The following is a 22807-nucleotide window of genomic DNA, read 5'->3' on the forward strand; positions in this document are numbered from 1 at the left end:
CTTGTTGCTTATCTATTTTATATATAGTAGTGTGCATCTGTTAATCCCAAACTCCTAATTTATCCCTCCCCCTACCTTTTCCCTTTGGTAACCGTAAGTTTGTTCTCTAAGTCTGTGAGTCTGTTTCCGTTTTGTAAATAAGTTCATGTGTATCATTTTTTGTTTTTAGATTCCACATATTAGTATGATAATCTCTAGGTCCATTTATGTTGCTGCAAATGGCATTATTTCATTCTTTTCTATGGCTAAGATTTCTTTGTGTATATATACCACATCTTCTTTATTCATCTGTCAATGGATACTTAGGTTGCTTCCATGCCTTGGCTATTGTGAATAGTGCTGCTATGAACATTGAGGTGCATGTATCTTTTCAAATTATAGTGTTCTCCAGATATATGCATAGAAGTGGGATTACTAGACCATATGGCAACTCATTTTTAAGGAATCTCCATACTGTTCTCTGTAGTGGCTGTACCAATTTACATTCTCACCAACAGTGTAGGAGGGTTTCCTTTTCTCCATAAGAAGAACTCATCAACTTGATTATTTATCAAAGCATATTAATAGAGCGGGATATTATCCTATAAACATCCCTTTTTACCTGCAAAAGTTCAAATAGAAAGCAGAGGTAATTGATTTTGGCTCAGCCGCAGGGAATCGTTAAATATATTGAAAAGTGTGTTCTGCTGATAAATGATTGGAGGTTGCAATATAGTTACAATTTTTGACTTTTTTCTTTTTATTTCATTTAATAAATATTATGCATACAGAATCCTGCTAGGTGTACTGAACATTCTAGTATGAAATAAGAAACATATGGTGGTCTCAAGGATTCTGTCTTCTCGTTTATCTCTACATTTTCCTTCCTTTCTGGTTAGTAAGACTCATGTTCCGAGTTTGAGCTCAGAAATGTTAAAGGGCTCCAGCATATGAAGTTTAAAAATGAACTTAGCTGTTGAATGGCTCTGTTGATTTAGTTCTGGAAACTCAAATGATGTCCAAATACATTACATGGAAATGGTACAAATCACCTACTTTTCCCTGCTTCTTGCTTGGCTACTGTTGGTGTTGATGATACTATTCAGAGTCAGAATGAGTTGTTCCTGGCAGCGTGCATTGTTAGCCCAAACTCTGATGTTTTGAAAAGATATTTCATGGACTAAAGGTTTAAGTCAGAATATTATTTCTGTTGATCCTCATTTGCAGTCACTGTGAAATAAATGAATGTGAGCATGTGATAAGGCATTTCTCTCCTAAGAGGGAGAAAAGACTAATGAAGGCTTTGTTTACTAAGAAAACCCACTTTACTGTAGTATTGAGCAAATGAAGCTAAATCACCAATTTGAGGATTTTGATGGCTTATGCATGGGCAGAGCAAAAAAGTTAGTTCCCAGATAAGCCTACCTAGGTACTCTCTGCCATCACTTTATAAAACTTCTAAATGCTAGGAAATACTGCTTCAGCTGTGCTTCTGCACTTCCACCAGCAGCCATATGGTCTAATTACATTAAATTGCTGGAATAAAGGCATCTCTGATTACTTCATGGAGAGAGACTGTAGTACAGCCTGACTAGAGATCCTGCTATAATCATCTCGGAACCCTTGAGTTATTTTTGTTGTTTCAATAAACTTACCACAAATCTACATTTCTTAGTGATAATACTGGGACGCCTTACTAAAATGTCTATTTGCTGTGGGGTAAAATTTTATTAGCCTTGTGTGATAATGATGGTTATCTTAAGAATACCAGGCTAATAAGGATATGAGAAAGAAAATCGAGAGGCTACTATGTCAGTTTCTATATTAGGTATTTCACACGCATTCTCATTTCATTCTCGTTAACATTAGGAAGTAAGAATTACTACCCCCATTTCACCACTTCGAGGAAACTGTGAGTCTCAGAACAGTTAGGTAACCTTGGTTTGTTCAAAGTCCTATGGGACTAGCCAGTCTATGCAAGTCCTGTGGCTCTGAATTTTGTCCATTTCCCTCAACATTATAATCCTCAGATGGTAACCTGTTCTCTAGGAAGTCTGCTTGGGGATTCTGCTCTGAGAACTGTGGGACTCCCTGATGGGACTGGTGGAAAAGTATGGGTCCAGCTCCATTGAGTAGAAGAAAGTGCCTCCTAAGCTCTGAACAGCAAAGCGCATACATTGTACTAGAAGGAACGACAGAAGCAACCTCCAGAGACTCTGCAGAAGGATATAAGTTATAGGATAACTTAATAAGGATATTAGGTAATAAGGATATTAATAAGGTAAATAAGGATATTAGGTAATACAGTGCTTGATCTATAGTGATAACGTCAAGAACTTATGTTTTGTAAAATTGCTATTTACAGTAAATATTTGGCCTTTGATTTGTTCTTCTAAACTTCTTTTCTGAGCTTAGCAAATAACCCTGGGAAGCTGGTAGGGCCTGAAGTCTAATTAGCTGAACTAACTAGTAAGTAGCATTTAGGATGAGGAGCTCTCAATTCTGACTCTGGATGTCATGTGATTTCCAGCATGACGTACTTTAAAATGACCTCATGTCACCAGAGAGCAATTATTTGGATCTTTGTAAATGACATCCAGAAAGTGATTTTGAAGGGATACACATTTTAGGAAGTAAAATCGTGGTCAAACTTTGTGATAGTGATGTCACTTGGTACAACTGGTTCATTTTCTTTAGTTAGTGCTTTATTTATTTATTAATTTATTTTTTAAAAATTTTTTGCGGTACGCGGGCCTTTCACTGCCGTGGCCTCTCCCGTTGCGGAGCACAGGCTCCGGACGCGCAGGCTTAGCGGCCATGGCTCACGGGCCCAGCCGCTCCGTGGCATGTGGGATCTTCCCGGAGCGGGGCACGAACCCGTGTCCCCTGCATCGGCAGGCAGACTCTCAACCACTGCGCCACCAGGGAAGCCCAGTGCTTTATTTTTATTACATAAGTAGTACGTGGTCACTACGGGAAAGGTGGAAAGTAATTGATTAACAACAACCACCAGAAACTTCAAAAAACCCACAAAAGCATAATTTCATCAATGCTAATAACTTGGTGTATAATAATCCAGATTTTTTTTTTTCTATTTTGAAATGTATGGGCTTTATCTAAACAGAATAAAACGACAATGGTATTTGGTAACCTATTTTTGTTTGTTTATTTATTGGTTTTCCACTTAATAATATATTATGATTAGCTTTCCATCATTATTTGTGATGGCTTACTATTCCATATTATTGATGTACCAAAAATATTTTTATCTGATTTTCTATTATTGGGCAGTTACATTGCTTTGATTTTTCACAATCCAAGCAAGATTATAATGAGTGAGGCTACAAAAGAAAAAAGTTTATATACTTCTGTGCACCATTGTTATCATATAAATTGCTAATATCTTCCTAACATTATCACTGCCTTTTAATGAGACTTGTATATTTTATGTATGTCTGTATTTTTATTAATTCATACATATATATATTTTTTTCTTTCATATACTCTGCCATTCCAGTTATGCCTAGAAGAACCTTCTCCTCATTTACTGTGTCCCTCAATATGTCAGCCATTTTAAAGGGCCATGCTAAACAATAATGTCCTCTTGGAATTTAACATTTAGTGTGTATATATATTTTAGTTGCAGAAAGCCCTTGATGTTTGAAATATGATCACTCATATTGTTCTGAGTTGTAAGGCTTGTGTGTTTGGTAGCATGGTCTCAGTACCATGGACTTTTCTGAAAATTAGCATCTGAATTTGTTTTGTTTTCAGCATGAAAAGTCTGAATTTATAACAAAGACCTTTTTCTTGAGGATAGTGTGATACTTTCTTTTTTTTATTATTATTGAAGTATAGTTGATTTACAATGTTGTGTTCATTTCAGTTGTACAGCAAAGTGATTCAGTTATACATATACGTATCTATTCCTTTTCAGATTCTTTTCTTTTACAAATCTATTTTTTTCAAATTCTTCATAATTTACCAGAGAAAAGTTTATGTATTTTCTGAAACAAGTGATATTTCTGTATTTTGAACATCAAACATCCCAAGACTAAATACAGATAAATAGAAGATTCTTAGAAAGAAATAGAGAGGAGTGTGTGACAACTTATTCACTATGCAGTGTTCTGTGGAATAATTATGTTAACGTACGCTGGTCTTCCTGCATCATTAACATTTCCTTAATCGTCTGTCAAGCAACGCAAAATTACAGATAGCATTAAATAAATTAGAATCAGCTGCTGGAGCCGAAATGTTGACACCCTATCAAATCTTTCTAAAGTCATGGTAAAAACAGAAGTCTTAATTCCTTTGATCTTGCAACTGGATGAAAGGAGTTTGTGGCTGTAAACACATTTCTTTCTCTTGAACAAATATCTGAGCAGAAGATCATAATGTCTCCACAGATAGTTCCTTGTGGCTCCACTTTTGTGCCTTTTCCACGACTTCAACCATCAATATCTGACTCACGAGAAAGGTACTGTAGGGTAAGCTACAACATCAAGGGGCTGAAAAAATGTTCAAGTGCTTTTGTTGACATGGATAGAGCTATCAGTATTTGTTCTTTACTAATTTACTAATATCCCAGAGTACTTTTAATAATTCGTGATTTCAGTGAACTTATATTGCATGTTTTAATATATTTATTTTAATGATCAAAAAGAGAGATACATTTAAGAAAATTCTTTTAGCATTTAGTAATATTTAATTTAGTAATTTATTTTTGAGATACCGTAGCATAATTGAGTATATAACATATGCTCCCACTTTAAATCATTATCAAATTGCTCTGATTCAACATAATATTCTGTTTCTAACATTTTTATTTAAATGGAAGGTATTTTGAATATGTTAAGCCCAACGTTCTAAAAAAAATCATTCAATCACATTATTTATTTTAAGATACATATTCAAGAGTTAAATATTTATGTATAGCATAACTGTAAGTATGACAGGTATGGGGCAATCTAATGCATAGATACGTCTTGCCTGACTTTTCCTGCTTTTGACTGACTACAATAGCTTTCTCTCAAATGCCAACTCCTGCTTCTGCTCCTTTTATTGGCACATTTTAGGCCAGGCTGTCAGCCTTGCAGATGGGTTGTTTCAGATACATTGATGTCACCAGTCAAGGGAATAATTCTACCTAATGGGAAAGCGAAATTCTAACCAATTTTTATTACTGACGAGCAGTCTGAGGCGGTAAAAAGGAAACTCCCATAAAAGATATATCTCTACTCCATTAATGATTACGTATTTTATGATCAACACTTAAAACTAAAATGCTTCTTCCTTAAATGGACTGTAGTCAAGTAAAAGTTTGGGCGATAACCCATAGTGAATAAAGATTTATTGCATTTATTATTGGCTCTTAGGTCAATAATACCTTCTTTGGCTTGGATATCATTAGAAAATTAGAAGTTAATATATGCCATTTCTATTTGATCCTTGCTTGAACAAAAAGAGTCACTCTGAGAGAAGTGAGGAAAGGATCACACATAATTTGTTTTTGCAATTGAAATGGCAGCTTAAGAATTTCCTGTTGCGCTCAGAGGAAAACAAAGAATAATAAAATTAGTTGTATCTGAAGATATTTTTCAGCATTTGTAAATGCTTGGGGCCACCCAGGGTTGTAATATTGGGGGTAAAATGTTTGTTCAGAGTAATTCCACATCTTATTCACTTTCCAGAAGGTATTATCTTATGCAAAATCAAAAGGACTTGTTTTCAATGATCATGTGTTTACAATGATCACAGCACTGATGTACTAAAGAAATTAAAACATTGTTTAAAAATGAGACAGGCTATTTTGACTGACAAAGCATAACCTTTTAATTTTTTACCTGCAAGTGGTCATTTTCCCATAGAGATGATTACCGAGAGTATAAGACTAGTGACAGGATGGCTGTCAATCCATTATTGATCATTATCGTATTGTTTTTTCTTTAAAAATGTTTATTAGAGGTAGTTAATCAAAATTGATTTGAAGCTGAGAAAGTTGGTAAGTTAAAAGTAGGGGAGATATGGCAGAAGAAATCTAATACATCAGCAAGAGCCGTGATCTGAGAATCAGAGTTGTGTTCGGTTTTTGCTCTGACACTATGTGTGAAAGGGATGCACCTTAGTCACATTGCTTATCTATTCTGGGCTTCAGTTTCTAACTATAAGTCTAATTCCAAAGAACTTTTGTGCAGAAGGACTTACGGCCCTTTACATGTAGTGATTTTATGAGACAAACTGTAAGAAATATGGGGGTAAGTCTTCAAGATTCATTTTATTTTCATTGCAAAGTTGTACTTCTTTTGAATTCCAGCTTCATGACTTACTAGCAGTGTGACCTTGGGTAAATACTGAACTTCCTGAGCCCCATCTGCCTCATTTGTATAATGAGAATAATAATTCTTAGTTATTTTGTAATATTAGAAAAAAAATGCCAAGTGTGTGGCTAAAATGGTGGAGCAGGAAGACCCTGAGCTCACCCCCTCCCAGAGACACATCAAAATTACAAGTATTTATAGCGCAAATATTGATGAGAAAGACCTGAAGACGAGCAGAAAACATTTTCCACAATTAAAGTTATAAAGAAGGAACCAACCATAATGAGACGTGCTATAGTTAACACCCACACCCCACAGTAGGCAACCCATGAGTGAGGGGATAATCACAATTGCAGAGGTTCAAGGAGCAAGGGATCTGAGCCTCACATTGGGCTCTCCAGCCTGGAAATCCTGCACTTAGGAGACAAGTCCCCAGAATGTCTGGCTTTGAGGCCAGCAGGGCTTACCTATGGGAGAGCCAGAGGGCTGTAGGAAACAGCCTTTGCTCTTTGCATGCACAAAATCTCACATGCTCAGAGTTTCAGTGCACAGGCAGTATTTGAAAGAAGCCTGGGTCAGACTGCTTGCTCATCTTGGCAGTCCTCCCAGAGATGCAGGAAGCAACTTGAACTCCCCTTGGGGATGTAGATACTGGCGGCAGTCATTTTGTGGAGCTCATTCTACCACAAGGACACTGGGGCTGGCAAGCACCATTTTGGGAATTCTCCCTCTATCTTATTAGTGCTGGGGGCTTACCCCCTCACCAGCAGGTCAGCACCAGCCCCAGGCTCAACCTGGGCCCTACAGCCAGTGACCAGGACCCAACCCTGCTCATTGGTGGGCCAGCACCAGCCAGGGTGTCCCTGGCCCCCATAGCCAGCTGCCCTCAGACCTGGCCACACCAAATAATGGGCCAACACAGCCCCAAGATCTCCTGGGCCCCACAGCCAGCTGCACTAGGAACTGGTCCCGCCCACCAGCTGGCCTGTGACCACAGTAAAGGGCAGAACCTGGCAGCCAACCAGGCCAGGGGCCGGCCCTGCCTACAGTGCACCCAGAGAAGTTGGAACAGCTGCAATGGGTGGGCCCACACAGTCCACATAGGGGCACCCCTAGATCATACGTCTCTGGTGACCAGATGGGAGAGTGTTGCTGGGCCTCATAGGACATCTCCTACATAAGGCCATTTCTCCAAGATCAGGAAATGTAACCAACCTACCTAATGCATAGAAATAAATACAGATAATTTGGCAAAACAAAGAGATAGAGGAATATGTTCCAAATGAGGGGACAAAATTAAACTTCAGAAAAATAACTAAATGAGGTGGAGGAAAGCAATCTATCCAATAAAGAATTTAAAGTAATGATCATAAAGGTGCTCAATGAACTCTGCAGAAGAATAGATGAGCACAGTGAGAATTTTAACAAAGAGTTAGAGAATATAAAGAATAGCTAAACAGAGCTGAAAAATAAACAATTGAAATAAAAAATACATTAGAGGGGATCAATGGTAGATTAGATGATACAGAGGAATGGATCAGAGAATTGAAAGAGTAATGGAAATCACCTATGCTGAACAGAAAAAAGAAAATAGAATTTTTAAAAATGAGGATAATTTACGAGACCTCTGGGACCAAACATGAAGGGAGAAATTTACAGTGACACAATAATAGTAGGGAACTTTAACACCCTACTTACATCAATGGACAGATTATCCAGACAGAATTAATAAGGAAACACTGGCAGTAAATGACATGTTAGACCAGTTGGACTTAATAGGCTTTTATAGAACATTCTATCCAAAAGCAGCAGAATACACACTGTTTTCAAGTACATATGGAACATTCTCCAGGATAGATCACATACTGGGACACAAAACAAGTATTGATAAAATTATTAAGATTGAAATCATATCAAATATATTTGGCAACCACAATAGTCTAAGACTAGAAATCAACTACTAGAAAAACTGCAAAAAATACAAACACATAGAGGGTCAGCAATATGCTACTAAACAACCTGTGGTTCCCTGAAGAAATCAAAGAGGAAATTTAAAAAATACCTGGAGACAAACAGAAACAGAAATACACTGGTTCAAAATCTATGGCATGAAGCAAAAGCAGTTCTAAGAGGGAAGTTTATAGTGATACAAGCCTACCTCAGGAAACAAGAAAAATCTCAAATAAATAATCCAACCTTAAACAAACTGGAAATAGAAGAACAAACTAAACCCAGTAGTAGAAAGGCAGAATAAAGATCAGAGCAGAAGTAAATGAAATAGAGAGTTAAAAAAAAAGTAGAAAACTTAGTCTTTGAAGAGATAAACTTGATAAACTTTTAGCCAGACTCATCAAGAAAAAAGGAGACATGGTCCAAATCTATAAAATCATAAATGAAAGAAGACAAGTTATGACTGACACCACAGAAATACAGAGGATCCTAAGAAATTACTATGAACAATTATATACTAATAAAATGGACAATTCAGAAGAAATGGATAAATTCCTAGAAACATACAATCTTCCAAAACTGAGTCATGAACAGATAGAAAATTTGAACAGATATTACCAGGAATGGAATTGAGTCAGTAATTTTAAAACTCCCAACAAACATAAGTCCAGGACCAGACGGCTTCACAGGTGAATTCTACCAAACATTTAAACAAGAGTTAACACCTATCCTTCTCAAACTGTTGCAAAAAATTGAAGTGGAAAGAGGGCTTCCAAGCTCATTGTACAAGGTCAGCTCCACCCTGATACCAAAACCAGAAAAGATGCCACAAAAAGAGAAAATTATAGCCCAATGTCTCTGATAGACATAGATGCAAAAATCCTCAACCAATATTAGCAAACCAAATTCAACAATACATTAAAAGGATCATAAACTCTCACCACGTGAGATTTCCTCTCATGATGTAAGAATGTTTCAATATCTGCAAGTCAATCAATCTAATACACTACACTAACAAACTGAAGTATAAAAATTATATGATCATCTTAATAGATGAAGAAAAGCTTTTGATAACATTCAATGTCTATTTATGATAAAAAATTCTCAACAAAGTGTAGAGGGTACAGAGAGAATAGGCTTCAACATAATAAGGGCCATATATGACAAACCCACAGCTAACATCATACTTAATGGTGAAAAGCTGAAAGCATTTTCTCTAAGATCAGGAACAAGACATGGATGCCCACTCTCACCACTTTTACTCAATATGGTTTTAGAAGTCCTAACCACAGCAATCAGTCAAGAAAAAAAGAAATAAAAGGAATCCAAATTGGAACGGAAGAAGTAAAACTGTCTTTGCAGATGACTTGATTCTATATGTAGAAATTCCTAAAGAGCTAAAGACTCCATGCAAAATTATTAGAGCTCATTGATGAATTCAGTAAATTTGCAGGATACAAAGTTAGTATACAGAAATCTGTTGAGTTTCTATATGCTAATGACAAACTATCAGAAAAAAATTAAGAAAATCCCATCTACAATTGCCCCAGAAAGAATAAAATGCCTAGAACTAAATCTAACCAAGGAGGTAAAACATCTGTACTTGGAAAACTGTGAGATGCTGTTGAAAGACATTGAAGACAATACAAACGGATATACATACTCATGGATTGGAAGAATTAGTATTGTTAATATGACTATACTACCCAAGACATATTCAGTGCATTCCCTATCAAAATACCAACGGTGTTTTTCACAGAACTTGAACAAATAATTCTAAAGTTTGTATAGAAACACACAAGACCCTGAATATCCAAAACGATCTTGAGAGAAAAGAACAAAGCTGGAGGTATCACACTCCCTGATTTTAAACTGTACTACAAAGCTACAGTAATCAAAGTAGTGTGGTGCTGTCACAAAAACAGACACATAAATCTGTGGAACAGAGTGGAGAGCCCAGAAATAAAACCACACTTATGTGTTCAATTGACCCATAACAAAGGAGGCAAGAATATACAATGAGAAAAAGAGAGCCTCTTCAGTAAATGGTGTTGAGAAAACCAGACAGCTACAGTGAAGAATCAAGCTGAACTATTGGGTTGGCCAAAAAGTTTGTTTGGGTTTTCCATAAGATGTTACAGAAAACCCGAACAAACTTTTTGGCCAACACAATACTTTCTCACACTATATAAAAAAATTAATTCAAAACCGATTAAAGACTTAAATGTAAGACTTGAAATCATAAAGCTTCTAGAAGAAAACACAGGCGGTGCACTCTGACCTCAGTCTTAGGAATATTTTTTTGAATCTGTCTTCTCAGGCAAAGGAAACAAAAATAAACAAATGAGACTACATCAAACTGAAAAGCTTTGGGACAGGGAAGGAAACTACCAACAAGACAGAAAGGCTGCCTGCTGAATAGAAGATATTTGCAAACCATATATCCAATAAAGGGGTTAATATCTAAAATACACAAAGAACTCATACAAAAATGCAAATAACCTGATTAAAAAGTGGGCAGAAGACCTAAATAGACATTTTTTCAAAGAAGACTTACAAATGGCCAACAGGTAACTGAAAAGATGCTCAACATCACTAATCGGGGAAATACAAATCAAAACCACAATGAGATACCACCTCACATCTGACAGAATGGCTATCGTCAAAAAGACTACCAATAACAAATGTTGATGAAAATGTGGAGAAAAGGGAACACTAGTGTACTATTGGTGAGCATGTAAATTTGTGAAGCCACTATGGAAAGAAGTATGGAGAGCCCTCAAAAAATTAAAAATAGAAATGCCCTATGATCCAGCACTTTCAATTCTGGGTATTTACCTGAAGAAAATAAAAAACTAATTCAAAAAGATGTATACATTCTAATGTTCATTGCAGCATTATTCACAATGGGCAAGATATGGAAGCAACCTAAGTGTCCATTGATAGATGAATGGATAAAGAAGAGGTGATATATAGTATGTATGTGTGTGTATATATATATATATATGTGTGTGTGTGTATATATATATGTATATATATATATATATACATATATATATACACACACAATAAAATGTAACTCAGCCATAAAAAAGGAGAAATCTTTTTGTGACTAGGGTATTATGCTGAGTGAGATAAGTCAGACAGTGAAAGACAACACACAAACTCGCTTATATGTGGAATCTAAAAACCAAAAGAAATAAGCAAAACAAAGTGAAAACAGACTCATAGATGCAGAGAAGAAACCAGTGGGTGCCAGAATGGAGAGTGGTGGGCAAAATAGGTGAAGGGGTTAGAAGGTACAAACCTCCAGTTTTATAATAAGTAAGTCACAGGGATATAATATATAGCATAAGGAATATGGTCATATATTGTAATAACATTGTGCGGTGAAAGATGGTTCCTATACCTATCCTGGTGATCATTTCATAATGTATGCAAATGTCAAATCATTATGTCGTACACCTGAACTAGCTTAATGTTGTACATTAGTTGTATACAACAATAAAAATTAATAAAAAATACATTCTTAGCATATAGCAGACATATATTAAGATGGTATTTATGACTAATCTAATACAAGTACATTTTGGAGATGAAAATTTTTATTGGTGATGAAAATTTTTTCCTCTTATTAGTCATTTGGGATTGTTTTTTCCTTCTGTTTCCTTTTACCCATATTTGTCAACCTGCCTTGCACATACTTAGGACAAAGTGCTTGAGCTATGTAATTGTTGAAGATGCATAAGTGTAAAAACAGGTTTCTTGAATAGTTTCTTGACCTACAGTTTGGATCTTTTCATGGCAACTGCTGAACTAAACAAATTAAAAAATCATTTGAACATCTGCAGATTACAGTGAGAAATGAATTCAACTTGAAGCTTCGTGTATTTCTTTATATGAATTATGTTCCTTCATGTGCATCAGGAACTTTGTTTCACATTCAATTATTTAAAGTAATGGAAACTTTTCAAATTGCAACTTTATTTTTTTATTTAAATGAAAGATTCTGCGTTATTAAGCATATATCCTTCATATGCTAGAAATATATGCTACTTTCAAAGGACACATGCTGATTTATAAGCGGAATAATGGTTTTCTATTAATATTCTTCCCTGTGAAAGAAATTCAAGCAGCTTTTAAAGTACTTGAAACTGTAAAGACAACGGCCTCATTTTGGGGAAATTTGTTAGATTATTAATACCATTGATTTTAGGTCACCCTGTTTTGCTAGTAAAGTGTCATTATGTGTGAATAATTCAGAACACATTTCAGTTAATTTTAACCAACTTTATTTTCGTGTGATAGATTTCTATGTGTGTACTTTCAGCCTTTGTGGTAGTAAAACCTTATACTTTGATAACAAAAGACAAATTACTGAAGCTAATAAATGGCTCATAAATGCTCTGAGGTCTACCTTTTCCATTCCCATTAAAATGAATAAAAGATAATTTGCCATTTCAAAAAACCCTTTGTTTCTTCAACAGGAAATTTTGAGGGGTATACTGTAGAACCAACACACTGGGGAATGTAAAAATGTATAAGGCTGTTAGTGCCTTTGTGTTGGTAACATTTAAAGAACAGACAAGAATACATTATACTATCCAAGTATAACTACAAGGTAGGTCCTGATCAAGGATTAGTACAAGTGATAACTTCATATTATATCTATGTTTATATAATATATATACAGTTGACCCTTGAACAACACAGGATTGAACTGCGTGGGTCCACTTGTATGTGGATTTTTTTAAATGGTAAAAATTACAGTAGTACGTGGTCTGTGGTTGGTTAAGTTCAAGGATACAGAGGGCCGACTGTAAAGTTACCAGTGAATTTTTGACCGATCTCTAACCCCTGCGTTGTTTAAGGGTTAACTGTATATATAATTTGTATACAGGTATGCATGTGTGAACATCTCGTTGTTCACATCTCATGAATCCACACATTTAGCCAGTTTTCCAACTTTTCCATAGCTTCATCATACACTATAGATCTCAATTAGACATTTTCCAGAGCAGGGTCACATACAGATCAGTGAACTGCCTTTTTCTGAAGGAACATTGAACTCACAGCCAATAACACTAACTTATTCCTGAATGAAGCTTACCTAACAAGCATATTTTCTCCATAAGGTACATCCCAGCCTGGCATCTAGGAACCCAGACAGTACTTCAGCATTGTGGCTTGAGGGTTATTTTTTTTTTTTTTTTTTTTTTTTTGCGATACGCGGGCCTCTCACTGTTGTGGCCTCTCCCGTTGCGGAGCACAGGCTCCGGATGCGCAGGCTCAGCGGCCACGGCTCACGGGGCCCAGCCGCTCCGCTGCACGTGGGATCTTCCCGTACCGGGGCACGAACCCGTGTCCCCTGCATCGGCAGGCAGACTCTCAACCACTGCGCCACCAGGGAAGCCCTTGAGGGTTATTTTGAACAGCGAAATCACCAGCAAAAAGCACACAAAATGCAGAAAACATGACACTAAATAGACCATAGAAAAGGCACTTGTTCAAAGTATGAGAAGTTTTATATATATATATATATAATATATTAAAATATGTATATAAAAGAAGTTAGAGCATCTTGTTCAACCTCAGCTGAAAACTCGCCCTAAAGACTCACATTTTTTGCTGCTTTGTGAAAATCCACAAATGACCGTGAAACTACTGAGAATGTTGATTTTGTCATTTTCTATCTCTTCACTAGCTATTCTCCAACAACTAAAAATCACTGAAATATCACTTTTCTGATATTTGCTTTCCTGTTAAATGACACCCACATCTAATCAGATGCTCGAGCTAGAAATCTGGGAGTCAAATTTGACTTCTTTTCTCCACAGGGACCTTGATATACAACAAATCACCAAATTGTCTTATTCCTAGCCCTAAATAAGTGTTCGTTTTAAAATTTACTTAACATCACCTTTTTCCTGGACTACTGGGGTTTCCTCATATTTAACCTTGACCCTTTAAATGCAATGTCTATACTGATTAGAACTATCAAAAACCACAGACATAACAAATAATTCTGTATCTAAATGGCTCCCCGTTACCTTTAAAGTCCAATTTCAAACTCCTTAATGTGGCTTATGAAACCCTGACACCTTTCCATGATCACCTTCCTTTGCTTTCTCTACTCCAGTCATAACAATATAAAATAGATGTAAAAACTGAAGATTATATAACAAAACACTCCCTGGATTTATAAAAGTTGAAACCTGGCATTTTATTTAACTTAATTTTCTCTAAGCTAGGGGACAGTTTAACACAAAATTATATCTAATTTGATTTTCCTATCTACTTGTAGCTAGAGATGTATGCAAAATGAAATTTTGATAGCTAGGAACTGCCGTAATAAGCTGACACCCCAAATATTAAATCAAGGTAGAAATGTCCTAATGCACTACTAATGTCATTTTTCAATATTATTTATGATAACTATATTTAAGATATAGGAACATGAAGATCGTGCTTAGCACTGAAAATAAATCTGATTATGTGTGATTTTAATGTGAACTGTATTGTTTTACATCGTATAATTTGCATCATATCATACATCGTATTGCCACTGGTATCCAGTTGCTCTTTTTTTTTTCTTTTTTGCGGTACGCGGGCCTCTCACTGTTGGGGCCTCTCCCGTTGCAGAGCACAGGCTCCGGACGCGCAGGCTCAGCGGCCATGGCCCACGGGCCCAGCCGCTCCGCGGCGTGTGGGATCCTCCCGGACCGGGGCACGAACCCGTGTCCCCTGCATCGGCAGGCGGACTCTCAACCACTGCACCATCAGGGAAGCCCCAGTTGCTCATTTTTGATCTTGATTCTTGATTTCTCTCTGGAAAACCACCTATTCCTCCATCTCAGTCCATGGGCTTTAGTGCCTTCCTCCCTCCACCCCACCCCTAATTAAGCTCCAGATTTGAGACCGAAGAATATGGCCAAGGCTAAGCCAATCAGAGAACTTCATCCCCTGAACTCAGTGTTTAATTTAGGGATGGATATATGGCACAATCAGATCCATTGACACCCTGTGGTCAGTGAGATTCTGGTAAAGACTTGCTTCTTTTTCTCTGCACTTCACATGAACAGATGCAATTTCTGAAGCAGTTGTAGAGATCTAATTACCATAAAGGAAAATCCGTTTCAGGATAAAGTAAGGGAAATGAAGCCTGGGAGGTGGAGAAAAATAAAGTCAGTGAAATTGATGAGCTCCTGCTTCAAGCCATTCCATCAGTCAATCCCAGGCTGGCACTTTTCAATTATGAATGAGTTTAAATTCCTTTTTAATTTAAGACAGTTTGAATAGGTTTGTTTCCTCAATTGCAAACTGAAGTCTTAAGTGATATAACACATATCAAATAATATAGTCAATTCAGGCATCTGCAAGTTTTTTTAGTCAAAGCATAAATATGTAAGATTTAGTAACTTCATTACTGCAGATTTTACTGACTCTTTGTATAAATTATAACATTGTTTTGGTATATGTAAATCTGTTCTTCATCAGAAACTGCTGGCATCTCTATTAATAATACTTTTTGCATATGTAGTATCTTTCAGCATTTGTATATAAGAGACCTATAACATTTATGGGCAACAAAATTAATTTTTTCACTTTAATTTTAACTTTTGTTAACATGAATTAATACCAAGTACATTTACAAACAAGTTTAATAAGAAAAAAAGGGTAGAATTGTCAGATATGCATGGAGAAAGTGAAAGCTAGTTTGAAATGGAATTGCCAAGTAGAGATTCTTTCTGCATAAACATATTGTTAAATATAATTATAGAGATCTTTATATTCTTTGGTTGTTAGATAAAACTACACATATTCTTGGCATTTCCATTTTTTCTTTAAATGAGGGAAAATATGATTCCATCATTAAGAAGAAAAATTCCATTACAATTGAATCTCAGTTATTTTCACAAGATGTATCTATAATCAGGCTTTAATTTCACTTCAACTTTTTTCTAATTCTAAGGAACACCTTCCTTGCTAATGGCGAGCCAGTGCTTGCTCAACTTTTATAAATGTAAAAATGAAATATTCATATTTTCATAAATACTAGAGTGGTAAGCAAGTTTGCAGGGTATTAGTATTCTTGGGCTTATCATCTATTTTATAGTGTAGAATGACTATCTTTTAACAGAAAACTAAAAGCCTTGTATTGATATTTAGAATTGGAAGCCTTCTTAATAGGGATTAGAATGTGAGGTGGCAGCTTTCTGAGTTCTGGTGACAAACCTCAGGATCCTTGAAAGGGTCATGCTGTAGTTATACCCATAGCTGTGGTTGCTAGTAAAATTGCTTTCATCTAAAAAATGCTACAAATGCTGTACAACCATCCTCATAGTTCCTTTCCATGAATATTGTCAATGATGGTGAGCCAGGACCCAGAATTTTCCCCAATTTTTTTTTTTTTTTAGTACTTTAAAACATATTTTTCAATTTCCCTGAACCAGAGACTTGGGTTCTGACAAGAGGTTCAATCCATCCATCTGGGATGGATTCTGTCATCTATTGTGGCTTTGTTTCATTTGTTCTTTGAGATGAGCTCTATTCATTTTTGTTTCCCTCTTAAAAACTGATGATTGTAATTCAGACTTATTTGATCTGAGAGATATCTTACATATTTCATTTCAGGGGCAAATAGTTTCACGATTCTAAAAGCCATGTTTTGGCAGAATTACCAAAGTGATACTTTTGGAATTTAATGATTTATTAATATGTAAAAGAAAAATATCCAACAGAAATGAATAAATGGAAATCAACTATCTTATATTTTTATATAAATATAGAGATGCCATTGATTAGTTAAATATGTAAATTACTATTCAAATACTGTACATGTACTTATTTAAATATTTAAGTAAATATATAAGTCAATGTTCACATGGTACACATTTTTAGCCACATTTTATCAGTAATTTTTGTGAAGTGCAATAGTTATTCTGAGAGTATCAGAAAGAAAAATATATGTATTTTCAATAGCACTTCTCCCACAGAGAAGAAAATATTGAGGAGTGAAGGTTGAAGGAAATACTGGGTGGAAATTTCAAATATGCCTCCACATCAGAATGTGTAAAGGAAGGATGATGGAAAATTAGAAACATCTTCAGAAGAGATTTTAAATTGACAATATGATTTGGCAGATAAGAATGTAAATAATAACGAGCAAAAAGCAAACTTTTATAGCAAAATTCATTCAACACTCAGCAAATATATTGAGTACCTATTATGTGTACCTGGCACTGTGTTAGCTTCTGAGAACACAATCAAAATGAGCAAAATAGACATAGTTCCTGCGCTCACAATTTTAGAGCCAAGCAAAGCCATTACTAGCAGCTTTGGAGGGACACACAGCAAGAAACATGCCCTCAAATCAACTCTTGATGAGGCTTATAGTTCGATGTTATTAATGATGCATTCCATCTGGTACTTGGTAGCTTCCTGTCTATTTCAGTCTATTTTTGCTCTTTATTCTTGCAAAGCACTAAGCTAAGCGGTTTCTGCTTTGCTCAAGGAGGGTATACATTTTCAAAATGTAAATGGACCAAATTTCTAATTATGTAAATATTGTTTAAAAGTTAACTTTTTCCTTCTTTTACATTTCTGGGTTCTATGCCATAGAACTAGGTTTGTGCTCTGTAAGGTTTATTTGATGGATAGACACCTTTCAAAAGATCATTCTGATACATTATAATAAGCACTATGGTCAAAGGAATCGAGTGCGCTAAGCAAAAATACATGTGTGTCACTTAAAGACTTTGGTGAGGAAGGAGGTTGGGGTGGCATCTGAAATGAGATCTGAAGGAAGCAGAGCAAGGTGGAGAAGGAAGGCAAAAGAAAGCTTAATTAGTTTGAGCTGTTCATTTTTCTTAAGATCCAGCTGAATATTTTTTATTGAAAAGTAGTGGACCCACAAACTTAAAAGCCCAGTAACTCATATGATAATTAAGTCTGGTTGAGAAAGTAAAGAGGGACTATGGCATGCTAGAGTATCCATATTATCCACAGCAAATCAGAAGCATGCATTTGCAAACTGACAAATGTGTTCTTCCTTTTGGAGCAAGGTAACTTGGGAGTTCTTGTTGCCCAGCATAGATGCCAGATGGCAGTAGCCACAGATTGCCAGCCACTGCATGGTGATAGTTGTCAACTTTGGATGCTAACGTGGTGTCAGCAGCAACTACTGCCAAATAATTTTTCACTCCATATATATTAGTGAACATCCACTCTATTCTAGGCCCTGGGCAAACAGTTATAAGCAAAACCTGATAAGTATCACTCTAGTGGAGCTTGCGATTTAATGAGGCTTTAAGAAACTGTGCGATGACAAATTTTATCCTCAAACCAATCCTGAATTTTTATAGAACTCTGGATGATAGAATTGGAATTAATTGGGGGGAGCGAGGGGATAGCATAGGGAAAATCAGCAGGTAGATCAGAGTATCTCCTTTCTCAGACACAATAAGGTGATGGGAAGAAGAAAGTGGGTGGTTATTTCCTTTCCAATACTTCCCTCTGTGTCACTATACATCCCTAGGTATCTAATCTGGCAGTTTTTGCAGTGGTATCTAATTAAAGGTCATGGCTCAGGATAGAAGATTTTGCACATCACAGTTCTTTCAGTGATGTGAAATATTTTGCACCTATTTTTCTAGATTGATACATGGATGAAGTTTCCATTTGGGTTCAATATTTATATTTATCACTTGAAGTTTTGTTTCACTTTGTTTTTCCATACCTTGCCTTGAAAATCAATTTTAACCTGCAGGCAGGTTTAAATATCTTTAGGTCATTCTTGCAAGCTGGTGTTTGGTCAAACATGTTTATTATAAGCGTTTTTTTAAAAAGTTTCTTCTTTCTTATTCTGCTAAAAGATTTGTACTGCTCAAAGAACTCTGCAGAATAATATTAATATATGCTCAAGTGAAAAGAGGATTCGGGTATAACTACATGACTTTTGTGTGTACCACCAGAAGCATGGATTTAACATCAGCTCAGATTGGGAGAAGATTCCAGGGGAAAAAATCAGAAATTTAGGTCTTGGTTATGCCAAGTTGGAGACATCCACTAGAGATCCCGGTAGAAAAGTTGAGTAGGCAGTTGAATTTGAATGTATGAGTTTAGGAGAGAGGAGTGGGCGGGATATATAAATTTGGCAAACTTGGGCATAGAGATTCATTACTCTTTAAGTATAGCTGCAAAAGGATGGATTTTAAGGACAGAAGGGAATGAATGAGCCAAGGATACCCAGGAGGAGTAAACTGTAAGGTGGAAGAAAACCAAGAGAATAGAGTGAAGAAAGGGATTCAAGGATGAGGAAGTGATCGACTATGCCCAATGCTGATAGAATAGGTTAGATGACCTGATTTCTGCATCGTGCCACGTAGAGGTCACTGGTGACCTTGATGATTGCAGATTTGGTGGAGAAGTGGAATAGGCTTAAGAAAGAAGAAGAGGTGAGGAATTGAAGCCAATGATTTCAGGTTTATTGTTTGTAAGTGTTATGGGCTGAATTGTGCCCTACAACATTCGTTATGTTGAAGCCCTAATCCTCAGTACTTCAGAACGTGACTGTATTTGGAGACATGGCCTTTAAAGGGGTAATTAAGTTAAAATGAGGCCATCAGGATGGGCCCTAATCCAATCTGACTCGTGTCCTTGTAAAAAGGGGAAATTTGCTCACACAGAGGCAGCACGGATGCTTGAACTCAGAGGGAGGATCCCGTGAGGACACAGTCAGAAGGTGCCCTCTGCCAGCCAAGGAGAAAGGCCTCAGGAGAAATCAACCTGCTGGCACCTTGATCTTAGACTTCCAGCCTCCAGAACTATGAGAAAATAAATTTCTGTTGTTTAAGTCACCCAGGTATTTTGTAATGGCAGCTCTAGAAAATGAATACAGCAAGTCTCAGTGTCTCTTTATTTCTTTCAGTACGGATCAATGCATAGCCAAGACAGCTAAGTGCATTCACATCCTCTTCTGCTATAAGAGATTTTCCTTAGTTCATGCACTGATGATGTACATTGCCTTTTCAATAACCCTGGTTCTTTCTAGGGGATTTCTGTGGGAGATTTCTTTGCCAGGTCTCCTGTCTGTCAAAATAGAAACTCCATATCATCAAAAATTGGCAGAAAGCACCAGGGTGAACAGCAGATTTAATGCTAACTTATATCTCTGGTTTCTTAATTTCTTGTCTTTTCTGGCTTCTAAGGATTTCCCTTACTTTCCTACTAACTAAGATATACACGTTAAAAAAGTGGTGTGGTGTGTGTGTGCGTGTGCGTTTAATAATTTATTTAACTTCTCAAGGTATTTCATTTGGGAAGAGTTTATGGAATATGTTTTACCATATTGTCAGAAGCAAAATCCTGAGTTACTTTGAAGTCTTTTTTTGTGATAAAGCAGTTTGCTGTTATCTGTACGTTGCCAATGTAATCACAATCAGTTGCTTGCTTTTTGATCAAGTTGAGTTGCCGTTAAACTCATAGACAATCTATCTAAAGTAATTGCCAGTGTCTCTTATCGGATTCTCTGGAAGCAGACCTTGATAAGAGTTTGGGTTGTGAAAGGTGTGATCTCAGGTAGGCTGGCTCATTGCAACCGAGGCAGAGCCTGTAGCAGCTTAGAGCTAGCAATTATCCAGCTATCATTGAAGGAGAGCGGTCTGGGTGCCAAAATTCCATGTCTACCAAATTCAGTTATATGGTACTTAATCATGGTACAGTCTTAGGGATAATATTTATTTACTAAACTGAAATAGTTGAAGGTGAAATTGTTAGGCAGTATTTCTTGTGTAAATAAAATTTAATCCAATAAATTCCAAAAATGTCTATCAGCTATGGTTGTATATTTTATAATCCGTTTTACTATATTTTGTAATCAGAAAAAAAATACAATAACTTAAAAAATAAAAAGTAAATTTGGGGTGGAGATGGTCAAAGTACAGACCTCCAGCTATAAAATAAATGTCCTGGGCGTGTAATGTACAACATGGTGACTGTAGTTTAAAATACTGTATAGCATATTTGAAAGTTGCTAAGGTAGTAGATCTTAAAAAAAGTTGCTAAGATAGTAGATCTTAAAAGTTCTCATCACAGTTTACTCCTCCTGGGTATCCTTAGCTCATTCATTCCCTTCTGTCCTTAAAATCCATCCTTTATCTCAGTAAAAAATAGCAAAAAGAAAAGTAAATTTGATTTATATACCACGATTTTTCTTTCTTGGTTAAAGCTCATATATCATCAGGCTTAGGCGTATGGGAGTTAGACTGCCTGGTTGTGAATGCTAGGTCCACCATGTAGGATTTGTGTGATTTTGGGCAAATGCCTCTGTCTCCTAATCTGTAAAATGGAAATAGTAATAGTACCATTAAGGGTATGTCTTGAGAATTAAATGAGGTAATACATCTGTATGTTCAGTGGAGTGCTTGGGTATTTTCAATAAGTAGCTCCTCCATGGTACTGTCACTGTTTATTAACACATTTCTTGGCTTCTATTCAAGTTCTTTTAATTATCTGGCTTCTTCTCTACCTCTCTGCTTTCCCATATTGCTATTACCTGATACACTTCCTGTGCTCTAGCCATTTTAACTTCTTTTAATTCCATAAGTGTACTATACTTTTTCTCACATTTTTTTTCCCTTTGTACCTGCCATTTCTTCTACTTTTTTTTTTTTTTTTTTTTGCGGTACACGGGCCTCTCACTGTTGTGGCCTCTCCCATTGCGGAGCACAGGCTCCGGACGCGCAGGCTCAGCGGCCATGGCTCACGGGCCCAGCCGCTCCGCGGCATGTGGGATCTTCCCAGACGGGGGCACGAACCCGTGTCCCCTGCATCGGCAGGCGGACTCTCAACCACTGCACCACCAGGGGAGCCCTCACCATTATTTTTTAATAAGAGTTTAAAAGTTTCCTTAATCTGTGTAAAGGTGATTTAATCCATATGGTGTGAGATAGGGGTCCAATTTCACTTTTTTTTTCCTATTTGGATAACTGTTTAAAAAATCAATTTATTGGAAGTTCTTCTTTTTACTATTGACCTGTCATACTCTTTTTGTTACATAATAATATTCAATATATGCATGAGTCAATTTCTTGACTGTTTTATTCCACGAATCAATTTTTCTTTCTCTGTGCCATACTTATAATCTTTTAATTACTGTAGGATCATAAGTCTTGATATCAGGTAGAGAAAATATCTACTCTTTATTCTTCTTCACAAATGTCTTATTTAGTTTAATCTTTCACCCTCTATAGAATCAGCTTATCAAGTTCCACAACATTGCCTATGTGATTTTGATTGGAATTTTATAGAACCTTTGGTTTATTTTATAATATAAATACCAAATTGTTTTCCAAAGCATTTGGGGCAACTTAAATTATGCTGGTAATTAATAAGAACCCCTTATTAGAGGAGGAAGTGTTAGAGTACAATTTTCAAAAGGTTAAAAGATCATGTCCCTCATCCAAATACGAAATGAAAACTTGTCAAAACTTATATTCAACTCATTGATTAAGGAGGGAAACAGTACTAATTTAAAACTGGTAGAGTATTGAAGAAGC

At 36.3% G+C, this 22807-nt stretch overlaps 1 protein-coding gene across 1 annotated transcript in view; it reads left to right on the forward strand.

The window, feature by feature from the left end:
* Positions 1-4376: 4376 nt before the first annotated feature.
* The window catches only part of KCNT2 (potassium sodium-activated channel subfamily T member 2), a 288035-nt gene continuing 269604 nt past the window's right edge, over positions 4377-22807 (forward strand). Inside the window, exons 1-2 of the mRNA XM_029229997.1 lie at positions 4377-4459; positions 7042-7380. Of these exons, the coding sequence (XP_029085830.1) occupies positions 4377-4459; positions 7042-7380 (422 nt within the window). The remainder of the gene's footprint in view (positions 4460-7041; positions 7381-22807) is intronic.

This window comes from Monodon monoceros, unplaced genomic scaffold (assembly GCF_005190385.1).
Source record: "Monodon monoceros isolate NGI ecotype Baffin Bay Population unplaced genomic scaffold, NGI_Narwhal_1 Super_Scaffold_18, whole genome shotgun sequence".
NCBI lineage: Eukaryota > Metazoa > Chordata > Mammalia > Artiodactyla > Monodontidae > Monodon > Monodon monoceros.